This window comes from Hydra vulgaris, chromosome 01 (genome assembly GCF_038396675.1).
Source record: "Hydra vulgaris chromosome 01, alternate assembly HydraT2T_AEP".
NCBI lineage: Eukaryota > Metazoa > Cnidaria > Hydrozoa > Anthoathecata > Hydridae > Hydra > Hydra vulgaris.
In genome coordinates, this window is record NC_088920.1 from 62,137,501 (window position 1) to 62,162,500 (window position 25,000).

The 25,000-nt window shown below is 27.0% G+C and overlaps 1 protein-coding gene across 1 annotated transcript in view; it reads left to right on the plus strand.

The window, feature by feature from the left end:
- The window catches only part of LOC136075501 (macrophage colony-stimulating factor 1 receptor 2-like), a 232,616-nt gene that overhangs the window by 43,783 nt on the left and 163,833 nt on the right, over positions 1-25,000 (plus strand). The window contains exons 6-7 of the mRNA XM_065788871.1: positions 15,822-15,975; positions 19,667-19,786. Coding sequence (XP_065644943.1) covers positions 15,822-15,975; positions 19,667-19,786 — 274 coding nt within the window. The remainder of the gene's footprint in view (positions 1-15,821; positions 15,976-19,666; positions 19,787-25,000) is intronic.

A 25,000-nucleotide genomic window follows, 5' to 3' on the forward strand; every position in this document is an offset into this window, starting at 1 on the left:
AATCTGTTATCTCTATTTTTAAATATTCTGGAGAGCGTTCTGACTCGTCTAACTACTGTCCCATTTGTCTTCTTCCTATCATAAGCAAAGTTTTTGTCTTCTTTCTATCATAAGCAAAGTTTTTGAATTTTTAATTAACAAACACTTAATCTCTCACCTTAAATCTAAGAATTTATTTTCTGATTATTTATATGGATTTTGATTGCCTTATTCTATAGCTGATTTGCTTTCAGTAACAACCTACTGGTTTTTTAGTGCATTAATAGATGTGGAAAGGAAAAGGCTATTGCTCTCGACAAAGCTTTTGATAAAATTTAGCATACTGGTTTTCTCCAGAAGCTCTCATTTTACGGTGTATCTGGTAACAACTATAAAACTAATAATTTCTTCGTTACAAATACTTGTGTAAAAGCTGCCCTTGATGGAAAGCACTCCCATTCATATCTTGTATCTTCAGTGTTTTCTCAAGATTTTATCTTTGACCCTGTACTTTTTTTATTTACATTAGCAATCTCCTATATATTCTCCAATTAAAGGTGGCAATGTTGGCTGATGATCCTACCATTTAATCTTGTCTTGACGAGAAGCAAACACTCTCTGGTTGCTTGGCGGGGGCATTAGTTCTTAAAATATCTCACTTCTGCTACAGTATGGAGCTAACAGTGGTTGATGAACTTTAATATAGATAAATCTCAACTTTTTAGTTAGTACCCAATTATTGCTTTTTTTGTTGCTGCACATTTTTGTGCACTAACTAAATAAAGTTCTGCATTTAGGCCATATAAACTCAAAGCGCCGAAAGTGCACTGCACATAAGCATTCACTGCCGTAACAGCCCGTTAACAGGATGTAACTACTCTGTTAACGGAGAGTACACATCAACTAAGTAAGATTTAGACGTAGTTGATTTTACAATCAACATATAGATACATCAACTGAGGGTTTTGGTTTAGTCAGATACTCTTTTAATTAAAAGAAAGTCTTCTCTAGATTTAAAAACGAAAAAAAAAGATTGTGTCACAAAATTGAGGCCCCTTCCCTTTCGAAACAAATCGTCACAAAATTGTCTACCCCTCTCCATCCTCCCGAAAAAACGTGACCTAATTTTTGGACGACCCTTTAGATAAAGTTTCTATGCAAACACCAATTACTTTATATTAAAAAATGATTTATATAATATAAAAATCATTTTTTAATAAAAACGAACTTTTTTTTCAACTTTATTTTTGATTGTTTGGTGCTTAACCATACCTATATAGACTATGTTATTTGTTTATAAATATGTTGTTTGTTTATATATATATATATATATATATATATATATATATATATATATATATATATATATATATATATATATATATATATATATATAAATATAGTTTATAAAATGTAAAAAATCCACTTATATAACATTTTATTCAGGATCGTATCTAATATAAGTAAACATGGCTAACAATTACGAGTCTTTTTTGCTCCAGTTGTTGTTTTTTTTTTATTTTTTGTGTATATTAATATATTTGAAACAATTAATAAGGTTAAAAAAACACAAAACGAATTGTCTCATCCGAGTGGAAAAGTTGAAATTTCAATTTTAGATTTCCTCTCTTTTTGTAATTTTTGATTGCTATAATTAAGTCATCTGCTCCATAGACCATTAAAAATCTCTTATTTTTAATGCTCTATGGAGCAGATGACGCGGGTTATTCGTAAATTGTTCAAACCCAATAATACATTATATAACTAGTTGCTTAACTTCGATCCGAAAAGTGAAGCCGCTCTTTGCCCTTTTTACAAATGACGGAATAATTTTGTAAAAAAATATTTTTAACTTTTCTTTTCTTAAATCAAGTAAATATATATAATTTAAATACTATTTATGTAAAAGTGTTAAGCGGAAATTATAATACTTATAAAATAATAAATCATGATTCCTTAATTTATTTTTGATTGAAAAAGGAATAAAATTTTGAATAGAAAAGTAAAACGACAGACGCTTTTGAGTACTTTTATGAATTAAAATACTTTTTAATAAACATAGGCTCATAAAAAAACTTTTAAAAGTATTTTATAATTATTAAAACTTATTTTTGAGTTCTCTTTAATTTATAGGGAACTTTTGGTTTGCATTTTTAACTTTTGTTACATAATTTGGTCTTAGCTTTTGCCCTTTTTACAAAAAGCGGACTATTGTTATAAACAAAAAAAGCGGCCTCATTTTTTGTCAAATAAAATCCCGCAAATTAAACATCCAGTTTATATAATATATCATTGTTTAAACCACAATTTTTTGGCGTATATGACGTGACTTTATGGCAAAAAAACTCGAAAAACAAACTAGAAATACGATTTTATAAAAATTTTTTAGAAAACTCCTTCTATTAAAGACTGAATATATTTTTATAGGACATATTCGAATAAAGACAAAAACCATTTATTTATTACTATTGTCAATAATACAAACTCTTATCCGTGAAATGATATACCTGTACCTGTTTTTTATCTTTTTGCAAAACCACATGCAACATAATTAAAATGAATCAAAAAATGTAAAATATATGCAAAAGGAAAATTGACTCATAAAGTGCATTTTGTCACAAACTGAGGTCAAAGCGCAACATTTTTTCGGATTAGCGTTTAATATCTGAGACTATTATTCTTTCAATTTTATTCATAATCATAGGTATGAACTTTTTTATGACTATATTTTATTGGTCTATGATCTTCTTAGTTCCATTTGTATCGCGTTACGTGCAAACGTTTGTAAGTGTAAACGTCTTTAGCATAAATTTAGTTTGCAGGCATTTTATGGAATAATCGCGTATAATATATATAAAACGAGAAAACTTAAAAATTTTATTTTAAATTTTAGAAATCTTTTTTACTATAATATTATTTTTTTGCTTTAAGTATGTAAGCAAGATTGAAAAAATTTCAAATTTTATCACGCCAAGGAACGGTCTTAAACCCACGAAAATATCACTGATGACAGCGCGTTTAACCACCGATCGATCAATGCACAGTGGGCCAGAATTCACTTTTACTGGACAAAATTCATAACTAATTTAATATTAGGGCTGTATTAACTAGAATTAAGATGAGTAATATTATGATGTCTGCGCTTCTTATAAAGGTGTTATTTTTTTAATTAGTTGCTTTACTAATTAAAAAAATACTAAATTTTGGATAGCAAAATCTAGTTTTGGTATTTGCAGATATTTTTACGAGTGCTAGTTTACCAAATTTTACATAAGTACCAATATGAGGTCACGCTTATCAAAAAAGTTAATATATTTTTTATTTAGTTGCTATGGATACCTAACTTCGCTTAGCAGCAACTAACATTTATTAGTTGCATATGTTTTATTTGTGCTATTTACACTATTTTGCACGTGTTTTATTATGAGATCCTCGCTCGTAAAAATTAAAACTTATTTAAGTTTAATATGATTAACTGGTGTTATTAAACGTGCTATTACGTGTTGCTAGATAAACTTGTTTTCTTGTAGAAAAAAATTATATTCAAGCTTAAATAATTAGCTTTTCTAATTAGCAGATTTTACGAGCTTCAACAGAACTTTTAAAATTTTTATGGTCATATTGTTTTGATGCATTCACAATACGAAAAATTTTTTGACAATGTATGCTACAAGTAGTATAAGCTTAGCAAACAATAACTCACAAGAATTTGAAGCTGACAAAATTGCAACTTTTCTTTGTTTTTAATGATGATTCTTGAAATGATAATTTAGGTCTGCCGAGCTGTTTATTTTTACAATCCTTCATTAATGTGTTATTATAATCATTTTCAAGCCAAGCTGAATTCTTTCTAATAAACTTTGCACCGGTTAGTTTACTTTGAATCCATCTTTTACCATAATCAAGATAATTAACAAAATTGACTCTCAAACTTTTCGCTTTGAAGCTTCAAATCTTGTTTTTAAATAAAGTCGTATACAAGTATATAGTCTTCTTTTTCATGTATTGACAGACTGTTGAGTCAAATAAATTAGTGAATTTTGCTTATATATATATATATATATATATATAAATATATATATATATATATATATATATATATATATATATATATATATATATATATATATATATATATATATATATATATATATATATATATATATATATATATATATATATATATATATATATATATATATTATTGTTCAGTAGTACGTTTAGTATGAGCAAGACCGCATAATATTTTTTCGCGTTTTTTAAAAGTTTGTCCAAATAAAAATTTTTGGGCGCAATTACAGAACTTTTGTTAGGTAAAAGAGTTCAAACGTAAAAGAAAATCCAAGTGGCGCCTAATTGCAGCCAGATTTATGAAAATATTAAACCAAACATATATAAGCTTTAAAAAATCTGAGTATAAAAGCAAGATAGTGCAATAAAAATATATATTGTCAATTAAAAGCAAAAGTTAGACTTTAAAATATAACATATTAGGCAATTTTAAGATTGCTATAATTATGTTAACTACTTACCAATTTTAGTCTAACAACTTTTAAAATCTAGATAATATAAAGAGTAATAATATAATATTTTAAAAAGCCCAATATTTTATGTAAATGTTATTTATTTCCATCGATTTTTTGAACAACATTTTTCTCTTAATAATTTTTATTTCTAAGTTGCGTTCGCGTCTACTTCAATCACAGCATTAGTATATTGATTAAAACTTTAACTAAAGTACTGGTCAAGTTTATAGCACAAATGTAAAATAAAAATTAAATGATAAAAATTCAATAAAAAGTTGATTTAAAAGTTGGAATTATTCTTTTTATCTGAAGAATATCATTTTACTTTTCACAAAAATGAATGAAAATTGAAAATAAATATAAAATTAACATGTTTTAAAACTCACTTAAGAATAATACAGAAAAATAAGCTGGTCAAAATTATAACACATAGTACTAATTTTAGATAAAAAGCATTAGAATTTGATTTAATATGAAGAAATGTTGGATCCTTTAGCTTTAAATATTTGAGAAATCCAATCTGGATCAGAATTTATCAATTTAATGCAAAGATCAATTGAAGTTTTGCCCCAAATGTCTTAAATTGCATCCTTAAAGTCCTTTGTGTTGTTTATGTTGTAATTTTCGAGTTTTTGGTCAATAATTGACCAAAGATTTTCGAACGGATTAGAATTTGGTGAAGTGGTTGCCATTTTAAAAGCCGAATATTTTTCGTTGCAAACCATTCCAGAGATTTTTTGCTTTGTGACACGGTGCGTTGCATAAAATAACAATCTTCAGCTTTTGAATCAAAAAGAGTGTCCATATCGTCAGGTAATTCAGCCATAACTTCTAAATAACGAGAAGCATCCAAACAACCTTTGTAAAACTTCAATAAACCTATTCCATTTGCAGAAAAAACATCCCCATACAGAAATAGTTCCACCACCGCCTTGTGCTCTTGTTGCAAAATTGATATATTTTTCATTAGGAAGACAACGTATAATCTTACAGTTTTTTTCTATTTATGACTTCAAAATGTGATTCGTCGCTAAATATTACTTAATGCCATTGATTTCGAGTCAAATCAACATTTTTTTTAGACTAAGTGAGTCGCTTCTTTTTCTGAGCCTTTTTTCGATAACAACGTCGCCTTTTTGTGTAACTTTTCAACCCTTTTTCTAACATAAGACGACAAACTGTTCTTGCACTAATGATTTTTTCTTTTGCAGCATTCAACTCCATAGCAATTTTTCTACTTGAATCAGTACAATTTATTTTAGCAAGTGTCGTTATATAGCAGCCTTCTGTAGAATCAGTGCATCCACAACGTCCTTGACCTGCTCAATTTTTCATTAATAAACTAAATTTAATTTTATCAGCAATTTTGTAGACAAATTTTCTGAAAGTTTTAGTACCTTTAGCAATATCAGCAATTTGAAATTGCTGTTGAAATAAGTTTTTTACAAGTTATCGCCGTTCAGAGCTTACTGCTTTGCGACCCATTACACTAATTATGTTTTACTTTTAAAGTTACTGCAAAAAAATTTGAAAAATTATAAGGTTTGCTATTTTAAATAATCAACTATGACACGAGTAAATAAATAAAATATCATACACAACAATGTGTCAATGTACTTAATCACACATACTGTCAAAGTTACAAATGAATGTGAGTGTGCTATAAATTTGAGCAACATTTTTTGTATATGTTTGTACAATTGCTTATTTCTACAATGAATAATGAACAAAACTTTAAACTTTGTGCACATTTTAAATAACTAATGTAAACACATTTCAAAAATACAGGACCTCTCAACAATATAATTAATGCATACAAATATTTTTCATGACAATCTTTAAGAGGTTGTGCTATAATTTTGTCTAATACTGTATATATAAACGGTTTTAAATTGTTTTATAATATATTTATAATGGTTTGAAACCATTTAGACATCAAAACTCTGGTTTTGGTTTTTAAACTTTTGTCCAGTTATTGGCCCACTGTACATTGTAATGCATTTAGCAGAAAAACTAACCTAATTATAAGTCTCTTATAAGCTCTACGTATGCGAAATAGGTACGCATGTTAAGTTTTTTGAACTTATATTTTTTCATAATAAATTACTTTACTAAAAAATATCGAAGTAAATAAGAAATAGGTAAATGAATAATTGATGTGGAATAGAATAGATAAGTTTGGTAAAGACCCGTACTTAACGGATCCAGAAAGCTAGGACATATAAGGAAAAAGTATAGAAAAGTTTGGTTTGGAATAGACTGACAAAGATTTTAATCTTTTAAAGAATAAATTTTTACAGGTCCAATCTCAACTAGTAGATGTATATGTATATATAAATATATATATATATATATATATATATATATATATATATATATATATATATATATATATATATATATATATATATATATATATATATATATATATATATATATATATATATATATGTATATATATATATTTATATATATATATATTTATATATATATATATATATATATATACACACTAATATATATATATATATATATATATATATATATATATATATATATATATATATATATAATATATATATATATATATATATATATATATAATAAGATATATATATATATATATAAATATATATATATATATATAAATGTATATGTATATATATATACATATATATATATATATATATATATATATATATATATATATATATATATATATATATATATGTATATATATATATATATATATATATATATATATATATATATATATATATATATATATATATATATATATATATATATATATATATATATATATATATGTAATTCCATCTATATATCTTTTTCTTATGATTAAGCCGATAAGTCCTGCAAGTAAAAGTATTTGACTACGATATCAGCTGTAAAAAGGGAGAGAAACTTCATTTCAAAAACCTTATTATTCTCAGTCTCGCTATTAGAAAGAGATTATAAATCTTAGCATTTCTTTTGGTTACAATCTATTATGCAATATGCACATTTGAGTAAATCTCCATCTGCTTTTCTAACAACCACAAGTGATGAGGACCATTTGCTTCCACCAGTAGGAACACTTTGGAGTAGCACTAGATAAATTGTTTTATTGAGCTTATATATTAGTAAGGGATATGAATAGAATAGAAGGCATGTGAATAGAAAGAGGTCGAAATTAAAAATAAGTTGTATGCATGCCATTTTTTAATAGTATAAATATTTTGTAATTATCAAAACTTCCATTAACAATTGATTTTATACTATTATTTACCCAGCAAACAACCTAAAGTGGAATTTCACAGGACCTATTTAGACATTTTGAGCGGACTACTGTAGTTTTTTTCATCGGTTACTTCGTGGACCATTAGTGAAAGCCACCAAAAGTGGCAAGCCGATAACTAGCCAGTAACAACATATAGGAATAACATTTTGGCCTGCCATTTATAGCAGCTGCCACAAATGGTACACTAAGTAAACAATTAGCAAAACTCCATTTAACCGCTGAAAAATCCCTATATAGGTCAACTGCAAAGTCAATAAAAGAATGTTTCCAGGTTAAGATTGTTGCATTAATATTTTAACTTGCTAAATAAATCATGATTCTTTGTGTCTGCATCAAAAATTTATACAACGTTCATTCTAGATACAGTTGTCTTGAATTCCCATAGGACCTAAATATTTTTACCATCAAAAAACATTTTTTAAACTTCGGTTTAGACATTAATTACCAATAATTTCTAGGTTTGGTTGTTATATGACTTCAGGTATCATCTAAGGTTTTTTATTTGCAATCATTATTTTTTACGTTAGTCTCTAAGCTTTTATCGTTCATGTTAACCGTTTAAACAATAAATAGTAAATTGTTTAAATAATCATTCTCAATCTCCGCTACCTCTCATACTTAATGTTTGCTTTGCAAACGTTTTTAAATTAGTTCAGTTTTCCACATTTTTCTTATTTTTTAAAATGTTTTGAGAGCGTGAAGAAACAGATTCAGTAAATATATGTGACTTAGCTAAATGTATATATTAGCAAAAATAAATTTTAACTATAGCTAAAACCGATATACTATAGTTCAGCCTTTTAGATTATGACCAGCCCAAATATGAAATAGTATTCCATACAGGGAAGAATATTGGAATTTTTAACAGTTACAAAAAATAATTTAAGTATGCTAAATGTAAAGTTGCTAAAAAGTAAGTTTTGATTACAGCAACAAGGAGTGACAGATTACATCTTTCCTACAATTACTGTCATAGTTACTGCTTAGCAGTAACCATAACAGTATTTGTAGGAAAGATGAAGAATTGCAACTTTTTAAAGATGGAATGAAGATTCATAAACTTTTTTTTTCTTTAAACTTTTGTTTTTTACAGGTACTATGTCCTGTATCTTGTATATAAGAATAAGCATACAATAAAAAAACATCAAAAACCACAAATAATAATGAAAGTTATTGTAAATACACCTACTTATTATGTTGGCTCAAGACAACCTTTTCATGAAAATTTTTTAAATTAAAAATTAAAATCTATTACTTCCTAATTTATTGCTCTTTTATTTCATTTTGCTTTTAAAAGTGAAACAGTTTTGATAGTATGTATACTTTAATTGGGCTTATCTATTAACTGCTGCATTTATTTAAAGTAACATCTTTTTGTGAAAATACAATGAGTAGGGATTGCAATCCCGGGATCCCGGGATCCCGGGATCCCGAACGTTTTTGGGTCCCGAAAATCCCGGGATTCTAAACACAAAATCCCGGGATTTTCGGGATTATAGCAGGATTGAACTAATTAAATTATTCTGTAATACAAAATGTTCAAAATTGGTAACTATACTGAATTATAACGAGTTATATAATGCTGCTTTGCAGGTTTATCCTGTTTATGTTTTATCCTTACGATAAATGGAACAAATTTTTGAATAGACCATGGAGTTCGGGAGTTTATCATTGAAAAAAGTTTCACAAACACAAATTAAGGCAGGTTTGTTTGACTCAACGTATAAAAAAACAATCGTTAAGTTTGTTGGCAAGACTTCTCGCGTTAAAAAGATAAATTGTAAAATTGTTGAGCGAATTTGTGGTTAAGTGATTGCTTGAGTTTATTAAGTCGCTTGAACGTTATGAAATGATAACCTTTTTATTGCTTTTGTTGTTTACCGCAATAATGTTTACCGCAATATATGTTAATAATAATGTTTACTAATGCTTGAGGCATCATTTTTTTGCAATGACTTTGGAATAACAGAAGAAATTAATTTTAATATAATGCTGCTTTGTAGAAAGAATAAAGATGATGAAAAAGAAGTCGCTTGACCCAATAAAACAAAGAAGAAAGCTGCTTCGTGCACAACGAAAAGGTTTTACAGATATAGTAAATGAAAGTGAAGGTGCATCTTATGAAGCAGGAGTGTTTTAGATATTGGTTTTTTGTTGTTTTATATGACCAAACCTTAAATGCTCTACTATTCCTCCGGGCATATTTTCAGACAAAAAAAGAAAGTTTGTAAATAAAATATGCATTTAATATGAATTGTTTTTTTGTTTTACATTTATTATTTAGCTACCATTTATTTATAAATATAAAATAAAGATTTTCTTTAATTTTTGTCTCTCAATATTAACAAACAACTTATTATGTTATTTTTTACAAAGTAGCTTGTTGCTACAGCAGCTACATCGGTAGCCAAATTTAAGAAAATTTATGTTTACAAATTTATTTTGAAATTTTGATTGTTTAGTTACTTTAGTCAAATACACTTTGTTCAAAATGTTCAAATGTTATTTACATATCCAATTATTTGATGAAGGTTATTCTGTAAAGTCTGTAATCTTAAAACATAATTTGGAAGGTACCGTATATATATTTCTGCATTATTTTAAGATCTTTATATACATCTGCTGCCTGTTACACAATTAAAACAATTTAAGGCGCCATATAAAATTAATTTCAGTCATTAAGGCATAATGAAATTAAATAAAAAATTGATAACATCAAAAAGTATTCATATATGCAGTATTAAGTTCTGTTTTTTAGCAAATATCTCACATTATATAAAATCCCGGGATCCCGGGATTTTATTTACTTCAATCCCGAAATCCCGGGATCGTAATTCATGCCCGGGATTGCAATCCCTAACAATGAGTTAATGACTTAAATTTTTTGATTTTTACTGTTTAAACAGTGTTTAAAAGATTCAAGTCAAGGTTACAAAGTTATAAATTAAGCTTGTCTGGTCATTTTACGTTTATTGAAGTAGTGGCAACTGAAAGTCTAAACAAGTGACGAGACACAACCAATCACACTTATTATACTAGTTTGTCTTTTTAATTTTTCTCTTCCTCGCAACGTCACTTGACCGACTTTGTGCTGCCTTGGTTGCACTTTTGCCACCCCAGTATGAGATGGTGTAAAGTTGTATTATGTATTAATATTTGTAATATATTATTAAGAAACCTGTTTAACTTGTTCTATTGAAACTGATCAATTGAGCAAGACTCTAAGCTTCAGGTATTGATAAACTAGAAATGCGTCTGTGAAACTCTATTCCTTCCATTTTGCAGGGTAATTTTTACAATTTGCATATTCAAAGGCTTTACGTCTAATAGCTTTTGAATTAGAGAGACTCGATTAAAATAGATTTTACTTTGTTAAACTCAGTATCAAAAGTTTGCTAGATTTTACTGATTTACAAGAGTTTAATGTGTCAAACTCAGTATCAAATGTTTGCTATATAGTTTATACAGTACTAAATTGTTTGTTGATTTCACTATTAACTGATATACTTTGATTTAGGAGAGTTGTAACAAAGAATAAAAGCTTGGCTCTAAAACAAACAAAAAAAAGAAGATTGGCAATTCTACATAAGAATGTTACTTATTAAGGTTGACTTAAGTTATGAAAAATTTGTAGTATAGATTTTTTTTTTTCAGAGGAGTCGTCTTAAATATTTTAATTAGAGTTATAACAAATAACTAGACTCCGCTTTTTTCTTATACACAAGTAAAAACTTGCAAAACTTTTACATGGTGCAAAGTTTCTGAGTTAAAATATAAAAAATGATTCTAATAATTATGAAACCAGGAAAAATGAACTAAAAGACAAGTAAAAAAAAATATTAGATACTCAAAAGACAAAAATATAATAGAAAATCAAAAAAATTGTAAAGTCTAGAAATTAAAATTTATTAGTTATAGTAATGTAATCATTCACTTCATCGTTATATATTTCTCTCAATCTTGTTGTTGGGACATTTATCACTAAAACTAAAATCGACAATGGGATCCAACAGACATCTCTCGTCGCCATCAAATGAAGTTGTGAGATGAAACATAAAGGTAAAAAATACTTTCGATATCAATTGGAGTAATATCTCTGTATCCATGTCTAACCACCCATATTAGGGAACAATATCTTGATGCAGCAAAATCATTTTGGTTTGATATATCTTCTACATCAGATACTGCTTTTAATAGTATTTTGATCCAATACATCTGCAACATCAGTTGCTTTTGACAGTATAAAGCTGCACGCTAAAGCTTACTTTAACTATTAAAACAAAGTTTGAAATAAGTATACAATGGTGGAAACTTTTAGATCCTGAAACAATTTTTTTTTAATTAAATATAGTGTTTTTTGCTATGCTGTTTCTGCTTCTTTAATAACTTCATAAAATTTGATTGCGTTTACATTAGCAATGCAAAACTTAAGCATATTGTCATCTGTCATTATATGACAATGCTCTCTGTACACTTGCTCTTAATGTTTTCTTTTTAAAAATACCATTTAAACCATCACGAGGGGATTTTATACAATTGGCTTCAAAAAAATTCCAATCAAGAGCCATTTAAGAATCGTCTTCAAGTATCATGGTCATTGTCATTATGTAAAAGACAGATCAACATATGCTTAATTATTGGTTTAGAAATTTTATTGAGATAAATAAAAACTAAGTGTAATGAACATTGTTGATTATTCCAATGGTAACATTGCATTTCATACCGTGATAAAAACTGTTAATTCTCTGCAAAATCTGTCAGAAAAAAATTACATTCTAAGCTTAACTATTTTTCAGCTTTTTCAAATAGTGAGTTTGGCTTTAATTTAAATAACACAGGAAACAACTAGTTCAGTATGTTCTAATAAAGCAATAGTCGTAGTAATTAATTGCAATTTCTCATTATTTTCTTATTTGTTGTATTGAATTTATTCTTTTTTACCAATATTACTTTATTTCTCATAATAAAATGCCTTATAGCTTTTAAAACCTGTACATTTGATACATCAATGACCCATGCATTTATTACAATTTGTATCATATACTAATTTCGATATAATAAAATAAATCTTTGTATGTAATACTTTTTTGGATAGCATTTACAAACAGCTTTAAGTTTTGATAATGAACACATAAAGAGTGTGCCATTTGGGTAAACACTTTCTATGTATTTGTATACATTATCAACGCACAGAAAATAGTCAACAGAAAATGTTCTTTGTATGCAAAACATTTCTTTATTACAAAAACTACAGTGAAAACATAATTAGCAACTAATGGAATGGTATACACGATCTTTTTTTTGTTTTGATTTTTCATTGCTCCTGTTTTATTAAATAACAAGTTTATATAACTTTGACCATTTGTTTTACTATGTAAGAAAAGACCACTCTCCGATTCTAAGTAATAACACCTAAATTTTTTCAACTTGAATGTTTTCGACCTGAATTTTCAATTTGAATGACGTGTATGAAATCGATGAAATTATATCTCAGCGTATAAAATGATATTACAGTGTATAAAATATATGAAATGATATCACAGTGTATGGAATAGTTTAAAACAGTTAAATAAAAAAAAATTTTGAATCTGTCAAACTCTTGCGATTAAGGAAAAGTTAGCATATGCTATATTAAAAAACTGATTTATATCTACTCAAGATTCTTGTAATCCACGTTTTCTTAACAGTTTACAGTCAGTTGGTTGAGCGGTGTTTAGACTTCACTTCAAATTTAAACCTACATAAAACAGATTTACACTTGTAAAAGAGTATACTTAACATCAAGAGCAACTTTCTAGTTTTACAAACTTTATTTTCTCAATTTTCAGAACAAATACTATTGAAAAATTTTCTTGTTACGTGCATCTGAAATGCTTAACGTAGTTGCTCTTTTACCATTTTTAAAACAAAAAATAATAATAATTATATCAAAGATAAAACAAATATCAAACGAAATGTACAATGATAAAAAAGCAAAGTTTCGTGGAAAAAGATATAAAAAGATTTTTTCTTAAGAAACAAAAGCTTTCCCCTTTGTTAAGTTTGCAACACATTTTGCTTTTGATCAGAACTTTAGTCCGTTGGAAAAAGTTAAATCGATACTAAAATGCTTAAATTTGTGTAAAGATAATGTTTATTTAATGTTTCATTTTACAAAGAAACATTTGCAATTGGAAAACTAAGATTTTTTGTTTGCTAGGTTTAATAAAAAAATTTAATTGAACACAGGAGTCTAGTAAAAACAATTGTAGTGGACAAAAATGATTTGACATTACCTCACTTGTGAATGAAGTTTTTCGTAAAATGGGTAAAGGATTGTCATCATTCGAAAAACTTTGTAGAATAATGAATATGAAACAAACAATTAACAAAAAAAGGTAGAATGAAACTTTATATCACCTGAAAAGCGTTTATCAAAATTTTGTTGATGAAAAACTTGAAAAATGATACAATGAAATAATTTCTATAAGTGAAACATTATGTGTAGCTGTGATGGCTCATGACAAAAACGAGGTTTCACTTCAGCTAACGGAGTTGTTTTTTCAATTTTATTTGAAATGGAAAATGTATTGACTTACAAATAGAATCAAAGGTTTGTAATTATTTTTTTAAATGGAAATTAAAGTATACATGTAGCTAGTTAAATAAAATCTTATTCATTTACAACTCTAACAATGGATTAAACCTCTTTTTAGTAAACAGAAAGCAAAGCCTTAGAATTAATAATACCAGTTCTGTAAGGATTGATGTTCTCAGTGGTGTTTCTAAAGGATCTGTTCTCAGCCTGCTTAAAATATTCTGCATAAAAACAAGGAATATTTCAATGCAAAAAAAGCTCAACTAAATAGCGTGATATAAGAGCCATTTTTACATTTAACCTCAAAAGGAGCACACAAATTCAAACAGTTGTCTCTAAAACTATACAAATTCTTGGTATGCTAAAAACAAAATTCACTTTAATTGATGAAAAAATGACTCTCAAATTATATAAAGTGTTTATAAGATCACATTTTTAATATAGAGTGTCTTTTTGGGCGCTATTTTAAAAACTAATATAACGTCGGTTGAATCTGTTCAGCACAAGCAAGAAAATGGGCCCTTAGCTTGAGGAATCTTTAATACTGCGAAAGCCTATAAAGATTAAGCTTACCATTACTTGGATTTTGGCATCTTTGTTGCGATTTAGTCCGAACCTTAAGTAAATAAAGCGTTTTAATAAAACTAATAATACATATTTTCAAAAATTTAATAACTCTTTGTCTTGTGGTCACAATTTTAAAATAAGGCTTGAGTATCTTCTAAACTGTTTTTCAAGCAAATAGCATTTTACTCAAATGCACTTTATTTCAAAAGTAGTCTAGACTCATGGTTGTCTAGACTACTTTTGAAATAAAGTGCATGAATTTTTTTTTTTGTATTTCAAAAAAGTTGAAATACAAAAAAAAAATTTTAATGGTATACCAGCACCTTAAAAGGGCTAATACCTCAATTTTACACTTTACCCCGTTAGTAACCCTTGAGTTTTTTTTCCTTATTTATAAAGGCTTCTTTTTTTTTTTATAAAATTGTCTTGAAAAAAATTTTTGTTATAACGCAAATCTAAAATATTTAAATGGACTAAGAACCTTCACTTTTACCCTTTCGCCGAATACATGCCTCTGAACATTTTATTTAGATTTTATATCAGATTTTTCCAATTTTTTTATAAAAAAAATAAACTTGAATAAGGTTTTATTTGGTTGACACAACATAAAATAGATGTCCCTTTGACCCTTGGTGCTATCATCTTATTATTAAAATTTATAATTAAAAAATACTCTTTATGTTGATTGACTAAGCAGTATTAATTAAACAAAAGCCAGTCTTTTTATTACTAACTTTTGATCTTATGGACTAACTTTTGATCTTATTTTAAAATGATGAAAAATTTGTTTAACCTTTTTGCTGAACGCTTTTATTTAAAGTTAAATACTATTTATTAAATAAATACGCAATTCATTTTTTTCTTATTTTAGGCAAGCGAAAACATGTATATTATGCTTGAAGAAAATTTTTGCTTTTATGGAGATGTAAACTATTATAGACCTGGAGTTACGTTTCAAGTAAATGTATACCCTATTAACTACAACGGATACAATACATCAACTACAATAACTTCAAATTTTACAAGTGTGTAGCTATTTGTTATTCTTGAAAAATTAGTTATAACATTATACTATTAATTATTGCTAACAATGAAAAACTTGCATATGAACTCGGCTTTAAATAAAAAATTAAATTTTGATAATAACAAAAGTTCTTTTGTTAATACTTATAATGATAAAAATGCATCAACCAATACAAAACAAACATGTAGATTGTGGCAAAAAACATAAGTTATAAATTTTAGCCCAAAATTTGCTAAATTAAGTTTATTTAATTCTTAAAAAATTATTAATTTAACCCAAGGTATATTAAAAGTTAATAAATGATTAAAGAAAAATAAAGTTTGTTTAGTTCGTGTTGAGTCGTTAATAAGTGGTTTTTTTTATTATTCGTAAATAGTGATTTAAGAGGCAGACATTTTTAAAGAAAAAAATAACTCTGTAACATTATTTCCTAAAAAGCAATTGATCGTTTGTTATAATTACACAGCTGAGTTTTTTAAGTTTTATTAAAAGACGTGATTCAAGTTATTTAAAATACAACTATTTATTTGTTAACAAAAAAGTACTAACAACTACTAAAAAAGATTTTGATAAAAATTAAAAGTTTGATAAACATTTTTGAATTTACGTACTATGTAATTTTTAATAAGTTAAATTGTTGTTTTAATTTTTATCATTAAACCTTTATACAAGTTGTTGTGGTAGTTAGGAGTGTGGAGGAATTTATAACTTTCCTTATATGTGTTCTTGCTGCTGAAATGTGCATAGTTGGAAACATAAACCTTTAATAGAATTTAGTTATTGTTCACTAAACTATAGAGAAATATTATAGTAACAAAAGTTGTATTTGCGTTGTATTCTTAGAAAAAAATATGGTCAATTTTGATGACGGTAAAAAATTCTTTTAACTATTTAATAAATTCCCTTCCAACAAGGAGACAAGCAGCCATTAATTATGTTGAGAACTACTTGAAAAAGGAGAAGAGCAATAAAGAGCAAAAAAATGGTTGCCAGAAGACAATCTGTCAGGAAAGTATGAAGACAAAGCAAATTCCAAAACATTATTCTATCAGAAAAAAATTGACATGTAAAAGCCTTTTAAACGTAAAATAACAAGTTTAGCTAAATGATGCAAAGTTAAGTAATGTGAAATTGAGTTTTGGTTGATGGAACAAGAGATGATAGCGTACATAAGCAGCAATCATAGTTGTAATTGTATAAAAAAGTAAGACATGCAACGGTAAAATGATGAAGAAGAGGTTTGAGCTTAACAGTTAGGGCCGGTGCAAACAAACTTTAATGTATTTTTGAACTAAAAGTCAAATGTGTTTCTTAGTGGAATTCGCTCATATACGACAGCAGTATTTCATACAAGGATGGATAGAGAAAACAAAAGCCAGATAACTTACTTTGGGGTTAAGAAAATGGGTAAAGGAGGAAACTTTAGAAAATTTTAGCTTTGCAAAGAATAATATATGGTTTCTCTGCGGTCGCGAAACTACCACATCGCAAAACCCTGCAAATTCGGAAGGGGAGGGTTCCTGAACAGCATGGGGTCCAAAATTTTTGAGGAAACTGCAGTATTTAAAAATTAGTTTTAATACTTAAATTTACAATCCTGTAAAAAAGTTAACGTCGAACCAAATATCAAATAAATTTAAAACTTAAAACAACAACAAACTGATAAAAAGCAGTAATTACAAAAAAATATAATAATAAAATTGTGCATATATAGCAACATTATGTAAACATATTAGCACAAATTATTGGATACACAAGAAAACAAATGAATGGACACTCAACTCGAAAAATAACACTTTTATAAAATGTATACATTTTTTAAAAAACATTGTTATAAATCCTTTTTTATTTTAACTTGATTTGGTTCATAAAGTTATTTTATCATTTCTTTATTTATATTTTTCCAAATGGGTTACTTGAACGTTACTTAAACTTTCTTAGATTTCGTTGTTGTTTACTATTGCCTTTTAATTTTTTTATAGAGTTCTTAATTTGTTCTTATTTATTTTAATTAATTTTTAATCGTTTTAAAAAAGAAAACACGGACAAGATGTTGAGCAATATAAGTAGTGTACCAATGAAAAGAAAGTTAAAACATCAAAAATTTCCTATTAAGAAATTTTCTCAAACCAATTGGAAAGAAATTGAACAATCAAAGTGCATCAAAATGTGAAGATGACTCAGAAGAGTAAGAGAGCATTGAAAGTAGATATATAAAAGGAAATATTAAAAATGATTTCAAAGAAAGTAAAATATTATATTGTTGTTGTAAAGATTTAAGTAAAAATATATTTAAAGACAAAGAAGATACAAATAATAACTCTGATAGTGGTGGATTTTTATTACTGACATTACAGATTTTCAGAACAAAATATTAAAAGATGATGTAAAAGAAAATTATTATTTCATTCCACTCCTGTCTACCTCAAAGAATTTGAAACAATATGTGCAATGGCATTTGAATAATCGCAAAATAATCGCTAGTTTTCAGAAGTTTTTCAATCTTCAGCAATGTATTCAAAGGTTATGGCTATGCTACTCTCATGAACTAAATGCGGTGTAATGTGAACCATAATGGATATTTTTAAAACCCCTTGATTACTAGCTAACACAGAGAATTTGAGCCTGGCAATTTGTTAATATAACAGTAGTTTTTTCTAAAAAATATATAACTCTAAATGATTATTGGGAATCATTTGAAGATGAGTATAATTTTAATTTTTAACCTAAGTACATCATTTATCAAAATATGACACTGTAATGAAGTAAGTTTAAACATTCTCTATGAAATATTATCTATTTAAGCCATCAAATCAAGAATAAAACTATTTATTGTCTTGTCACACGTTCAAATTATAATGTTAATGAACAATATTAACAATGCTCATTATTATAAATTTATTATGAATAACTTGCAAGACATAAAAAAAAGACCAACTAAGTCAAGTACTAAATATATATAGAAGTAAGAAAAAATAAAAATGAGTACCCAACATTAATTAATTATTGGCAAGTTTTTTTTTAGATTTAACAGAAGTACACAAACACACAGCTCTTGGATTGTATAAAGAAACATTAAATACGCTGGAAAAAAATAAAATTAAATTGAATCAATGTAGAGGACAACCTTACAATGGAGTAAATGTTAAGAGTGGGCTATACAATGGTATTCAGTCTCTTCTTAAACAAGATGAGCCAATAGCTATTTATCTACACTGTGCAACTCATAACTTAAATTTAGATATAAATGACGCTGTGAAGAGTTGCCACAAAGTTTGCCAAAGTAAGTTTTGCAGACGTTACCACCGCACTAGTGTTATTTATGACGCTACCTGTTACTAGGTGGGCAAAAAAAAAAAAAGATTGTATTCAAACTGAAATTTGTGCTAACTTAAAACTAAATTAGATTTTTTACATTTAAAGGATTAGAAAGTTAAAATATTTATTGATTTAAGCTACTGGTTTTATAGGTATTATAACTCTAACGCTGAAAGTTAAGACTGCCAGACAAACAAAACTAAAAACGAAAACAAATATTTTAAAAATAACGTTTTATTATGTTTTGATCTTTATATTGGATTACAATATTTATAAAAAATTTAATTTATGCATTACTTAAGCTACTACTATATAATTAACTTGAAAATTATTTTTACAATATATTTATGTAAATAATGATTTATATTTTCAAGCGTTTCAACAATTTTCAAGCCTTAAAAGTGTTACAATACTTCCAGTTAGCAGTCCTACATATGGAACACCAACTAGTTTAATAGTACTCCAATACAATTTAATATGGAATTATCCAAAAGGTAATAATATGTTATACTATATGTCTGAAAGGTTAAAAATTAAATAGGTAGGTTTAAAACCCATTTAAATTAGATATTTAAAAGACCTGAGGCATAACAGAGTGAAATAACAAAAAGTTTCATTTAACTACAGAAGTTTTGAAAAAATTGTATGGTTGATGAGTAATTATCTGGTTGATGAGAAATCATAAGTTTGATGAGAAATCATGGGGTTGATGTGATTATAAAGCATATAACTTTTGTAAAATACATTTTATGAAGACGGTTTGAAACTGCGAGAAATTACTTTGCATGTGATTTATTTCTCAATTAGCATTATAAGTACAGAAACTGTCGTGCGTTGTACATTTCCATTTTAGGAATGCTGTGCAAATTACTTTTTTTAAATAAACTATTTTTAATTTTTTTTTTTAATATTTTCTCTTTGTTTTGAGTTGATTAAAAGATTACTATTTATGAAACAAAACAAGATTTAAAAGTTTTTAATAATAAAGTTAAGTTCTTGAGATAAATCGCAAACTTTTTTTTAATGCTGTCAACAAAAAAGTAGTTGTTTTTTTTCCTAAGATTTTGTAAAAGTAATGGTTATGCATTTGCAATATTTAATTATGGTTTAAATATTGCAACATTTAAAGATTTCATAACATTAAAATTAATTTTGCAGGAAAACTTTAATAAGCAAGAGAAAAAATTATTTTTATTGCGTTTGTAGTTACATCATGCAACTTCAATATTTTTTAAAGTTTTTTACACACGATCACAAAACGCTTTTAAACATATTTATCTAAATTATCGCAGTATTGTATATTTTTGTATGTAAGTATTGTTGTTTTTGTTTAAATACGTTCGTGTTTTAATTATAAAATGCAAATGTTAAGTTTCATATAATTTTAATTAATTTTGATTTAATTTATATAAATAATTTTATACTTTTTGGAAATTAAGCAACGATTAAGACTTCGAAGAACTATTTCAAGAAATGGTATTGATCGTATTAAAAAAAAAAAAAATAGGCCAAAAAAGATTAGTTTAGTTCTTTTTATTTTTAAAATTATTTTATTCTTTTGCTTTTGTTACAACCACAAAATTGTATATATTTATTTAGTGAACAAAAAAATGCATTAAATTAAAAAAAAAGGATTTTCAACGATTTTTATTTATTAGATAAAAATTACTAAGATCACAGCCAATTTTTAAGTAGTTGATAAAAGTTTTAGAGAGATCATAGCATAATTTGAACCACCTTGAAAAGAGCAAAGAAATACTGAGCAAAAGCTTTGCTCAGAAGTAAAAGCACATATCAACAAGTGGAGTTAAGAAATTAGGATTATCTCGGAGATGCAGTTGCGGAATTATGGTAAGTATCATTGGGAAGAGGGAAACATAGGTAATTTGTGAGGATGACAGTCACAATTTTCTTTAACGAGGATTTTAATTATGACCAAATTATTGATAAAATATTTTGTTCTTAAATAAAATCCTCGTAAAAAAAAAACTGTTTCTATGCTATTATGTGACTTTTACTAAAACTATTACACTTATAAACTGCAGTGGTTTTCATAAATTTAGACGCACTCGTATTTGAGAGTAAAAATTTATAGTTTTTTAACGATAAAACAATAACGAAAAAAGATTTCGGTTTAGTTTTTTTTCTATTTATTAGATAAATACAAACAGAATACAAAATTTAAAAATAATTTTCAAAAAAAATACAAATAGTAAGTAATAATTAGGTACAACTACATGACATTAAAAAACTAAGACAAAAAAAATTATTCATAAAATTAGTCGCTCGATATATTACGAGTCGTAATATATAAACCAATCAATGTTTTGTGGATTCGCCTTTTGCTTTAATACAACAAAGAACTCTTCTAGGCATTGAATCAACAAGATTTTTGCACATTGCTTCCGGGACCCTATACCAGGTCTCCCTAAGGACGTCCTTCAGCTGGCCAAGGGTGGATATTTAAAACTTTGCCAATTCACGGTGTATCCAAGACCAAATGTTTTCAATCGTGTTCAAATCAGATGAGTATGGAGGGCACGCTATTGTCTTGATATTATTATCGTTGAACCACTCCTTTGTATAGTATGCAGTTTGTGCAGTAGTGCCATCTTGTTGAAGTTTCCATGGTTTATCATTGAGCATAAGCAGGTGAGTTGATGGAATTCGGTTGTTTTTCAGTACTTCTACGTATATTCTGGAGTTGATTCTTCCGGTGTATGTTTGGCACTACCAATATTGTTGCAATTGAAGCATGACCAGATTCCATTCGAGCCTCCTCCACTTTGTACAGTCGGTCTAATATACCTGGCGTAATACTTTTTGTAAGCCATTCTTTTAACTGTTATGTTATATTTGCGATTGATAAGCTCAAAGTTACTCTCATCACTCCACATAATTTTTTTCCAACGTTCTTTTGTCCAATACCTTCTTTCACAACACCATTTTAGTCTCCTTTCTTTATCATATAGACTCCAATCTTGTATTTGATAAGTATTCGGCAGGCTGTGCTTTGAGAAATAGATGTATTTCGCGTTGTATTGAATTCTATGGTTACATCTTTGTAACTAATTCTTGGACTAGCTCTGACAGTTCTAAAAAGGGCACTATCGTCCTTTCTCGTGGTTGACAAGGGTCGTTTTCCGACTGGCACCACCAGTGTGATGAAATTTTTGCTTCGTTTTCCGAATGCACTTCTCAAAAACTCCAATTAATCCGGCGATTTCTCTATTACTTTTGGTTCCTTCTTTGTTGCGAGCACTAGTTTGCCATCTTTTACTATGAGAAATACGCCTTTTGCCCATTTTTCGCGTCTTTTTAGGCAAAACTAAATTAACTTTTGTTTAATTATTAATTAATGATTAACTACTTTCAGGTACGTCATATTTATATAAGGTTTTTTGACAATATTAATATTATTAGGCTATTAATTAGAAGTATGGGGAAAAAAACTACTAGTTAACTATCAATTAACAAGATATAAGAATTTTTTGATTGTGCGTCGAAATTTATGAATAAAATAAACTCAAGCTTATCTATTAACTTTTTTGTATTTATTGGTATAGAATGAGTAATAAACATCCTGTAATAAAAATTAAGGTACTCTATAATAGAGTTTCACTTCCTCTATTAAGTTATATATCAAACAGAGCGGTAACACTTTTATTTTGTTTTTATTTTAAGTATTTTCTTACATATATGTAAAAAAAAAAAAAATGCGTCTAAATTTATGAAAACCACTGTATAAAACTTTAAGATTTTTTTGGAACACAGTTATTGGTAATTAAAAAAAAAAAATTTAGTATTACTGAAAAAGTTAAGTATTTAAAAATGTATTTAGACTAGAAATATTAAAGTAAGAAGTTAGAAAGAATTTTATTTTCGTTATAGTTTATGCAAATTGGTTTTTCGAGGTTACACTGAGACAAAACAAATTATTGTCAATTCAAATCTTCTTCGATGTTTGCGTGGTTACTTGGGTCTAATATAATGAACCTGTATTTTTTTTCATATAATTTAGGCGGATCAAGGCAACTGAAATATGTAATTTAAAGACTTTGCTGAAGTAATAAAATTGTTTATTTGTTTAGGTTATTGGAGTTTTTAAAACATTGATGTAGGTTAAACGTTTAAATCATGTATTTTTTTATTATCAAATCTGTATTAGAAAATGGATTTAGAGTTTCTACTGGAGATTTATACAAACATTGCTGGCGCTCTTGGACATTATTAAGCCGTAAAAAACTTGATGTTAGACTCGTATACAACCTTTTACCCGTGCCTTTAGTTTATTGCTGACCTAATACAAAACTTTAGCAAATCAATTATTATAAATTAAATTTAGTGAAAGTGCTTTTATACAAGTTAAAATGTCGCTCTTTATTCCAGCCATCAAAGAGTCGTCACATGCCTGTCTTCTACAATGTTTAATATAAATGTTTCATTTTTCAAACATAGATAATTTAACTATTAATTTAACTAATTTTCAAAACCAGATAAATTAAAAAGCAAAGTTTATAGATAAAAAAGTTCCATTTTTATGAAAATTGGACAAATTGAAAAGTATATTAACTACAGTATTGTACTTTACTTCTGAGAACTTATAAGGGTGATTATTCTGTGTATCAAATTGGTGGCAGTGAGTTATGATAAAAGTTCGAAAAAGTCATTCGTGAATCTGAGACAGACCATTACAATAATGGGACTTCTATGTTTTTCAGAGACGCCAATGCAGCAGTCTAACTTAAAAGAACAAATGAAAGTTTATTTACTTCGGATGTGTTTACACAAATTCAACTAATAATGGTTATTTCCCATTTAAAAAGGAAGTCTCTGAGCGAAATGCAGCTGGGAAAAGAAGTAGTTAGTTTAAGTAACAAGTAAATATTCACAGTCGTAACCTTCGCGTCACTCATGGAGCCCTTCAAAATGCTACAGAAGCAATTAGTTTGGCCCTAAAAGTTGTCATTAAAGGATCTTTTTTAACTTTAAAATGGTTCTCCTGTTGTGAAGATTATATTTCTGTAACATGATTTACAGTCTTTCTTTTGCAGTTTTGTGCAACAAGGTTTTGAACTTTTTTTAACCTTCTAACTTTTGACTTTTTGCGGTTGAAATCTAAAAAATCTAATTAGTCAAAATAAATAAAGCAGTTAAATGTGTAAATCTTCTAAATTTCTTTTACAATATTTTCATCATTTAAAAGGGGTCAAGGACCATCAGACAGCATTTAGACTCAAAAATATATAGCCAAAAATAATAAAACTAGTCGATTTCTGAAAGAACCTTATAGTTTATAATATACCATTATCAAATAGTTATATCGCTATAAAAAAAAGCAGTAAAAAAAAATTGCTTGTAGTAAAGCAATTATTTTTCTATTTTATTTCCAATCATTTGCATCTATATCTTAGAACATGTTAAACATATGATTTTTTTGTTACTTTTACTGGGGAGCGAGCTATAGAAATTCCATAGATCCTAAATGCAGTTTGTTTTTGAATCTGATGTATTTACTAAATTTACCACTGCTGCTGACTTGAGAGAGTTTGATTTTATTAATAAAAGTAATTTTCTAAAGATAAAAACACCCACTTCCAATTTTTGACTTTAATTTTCAGAATTTATTACACAAGGATAAAGAAAAATCTGCAGATTTTAAAAAGGTTTTGGAAAGAAGCTGCAAAAAGTGGCTGTTGTTATATGGC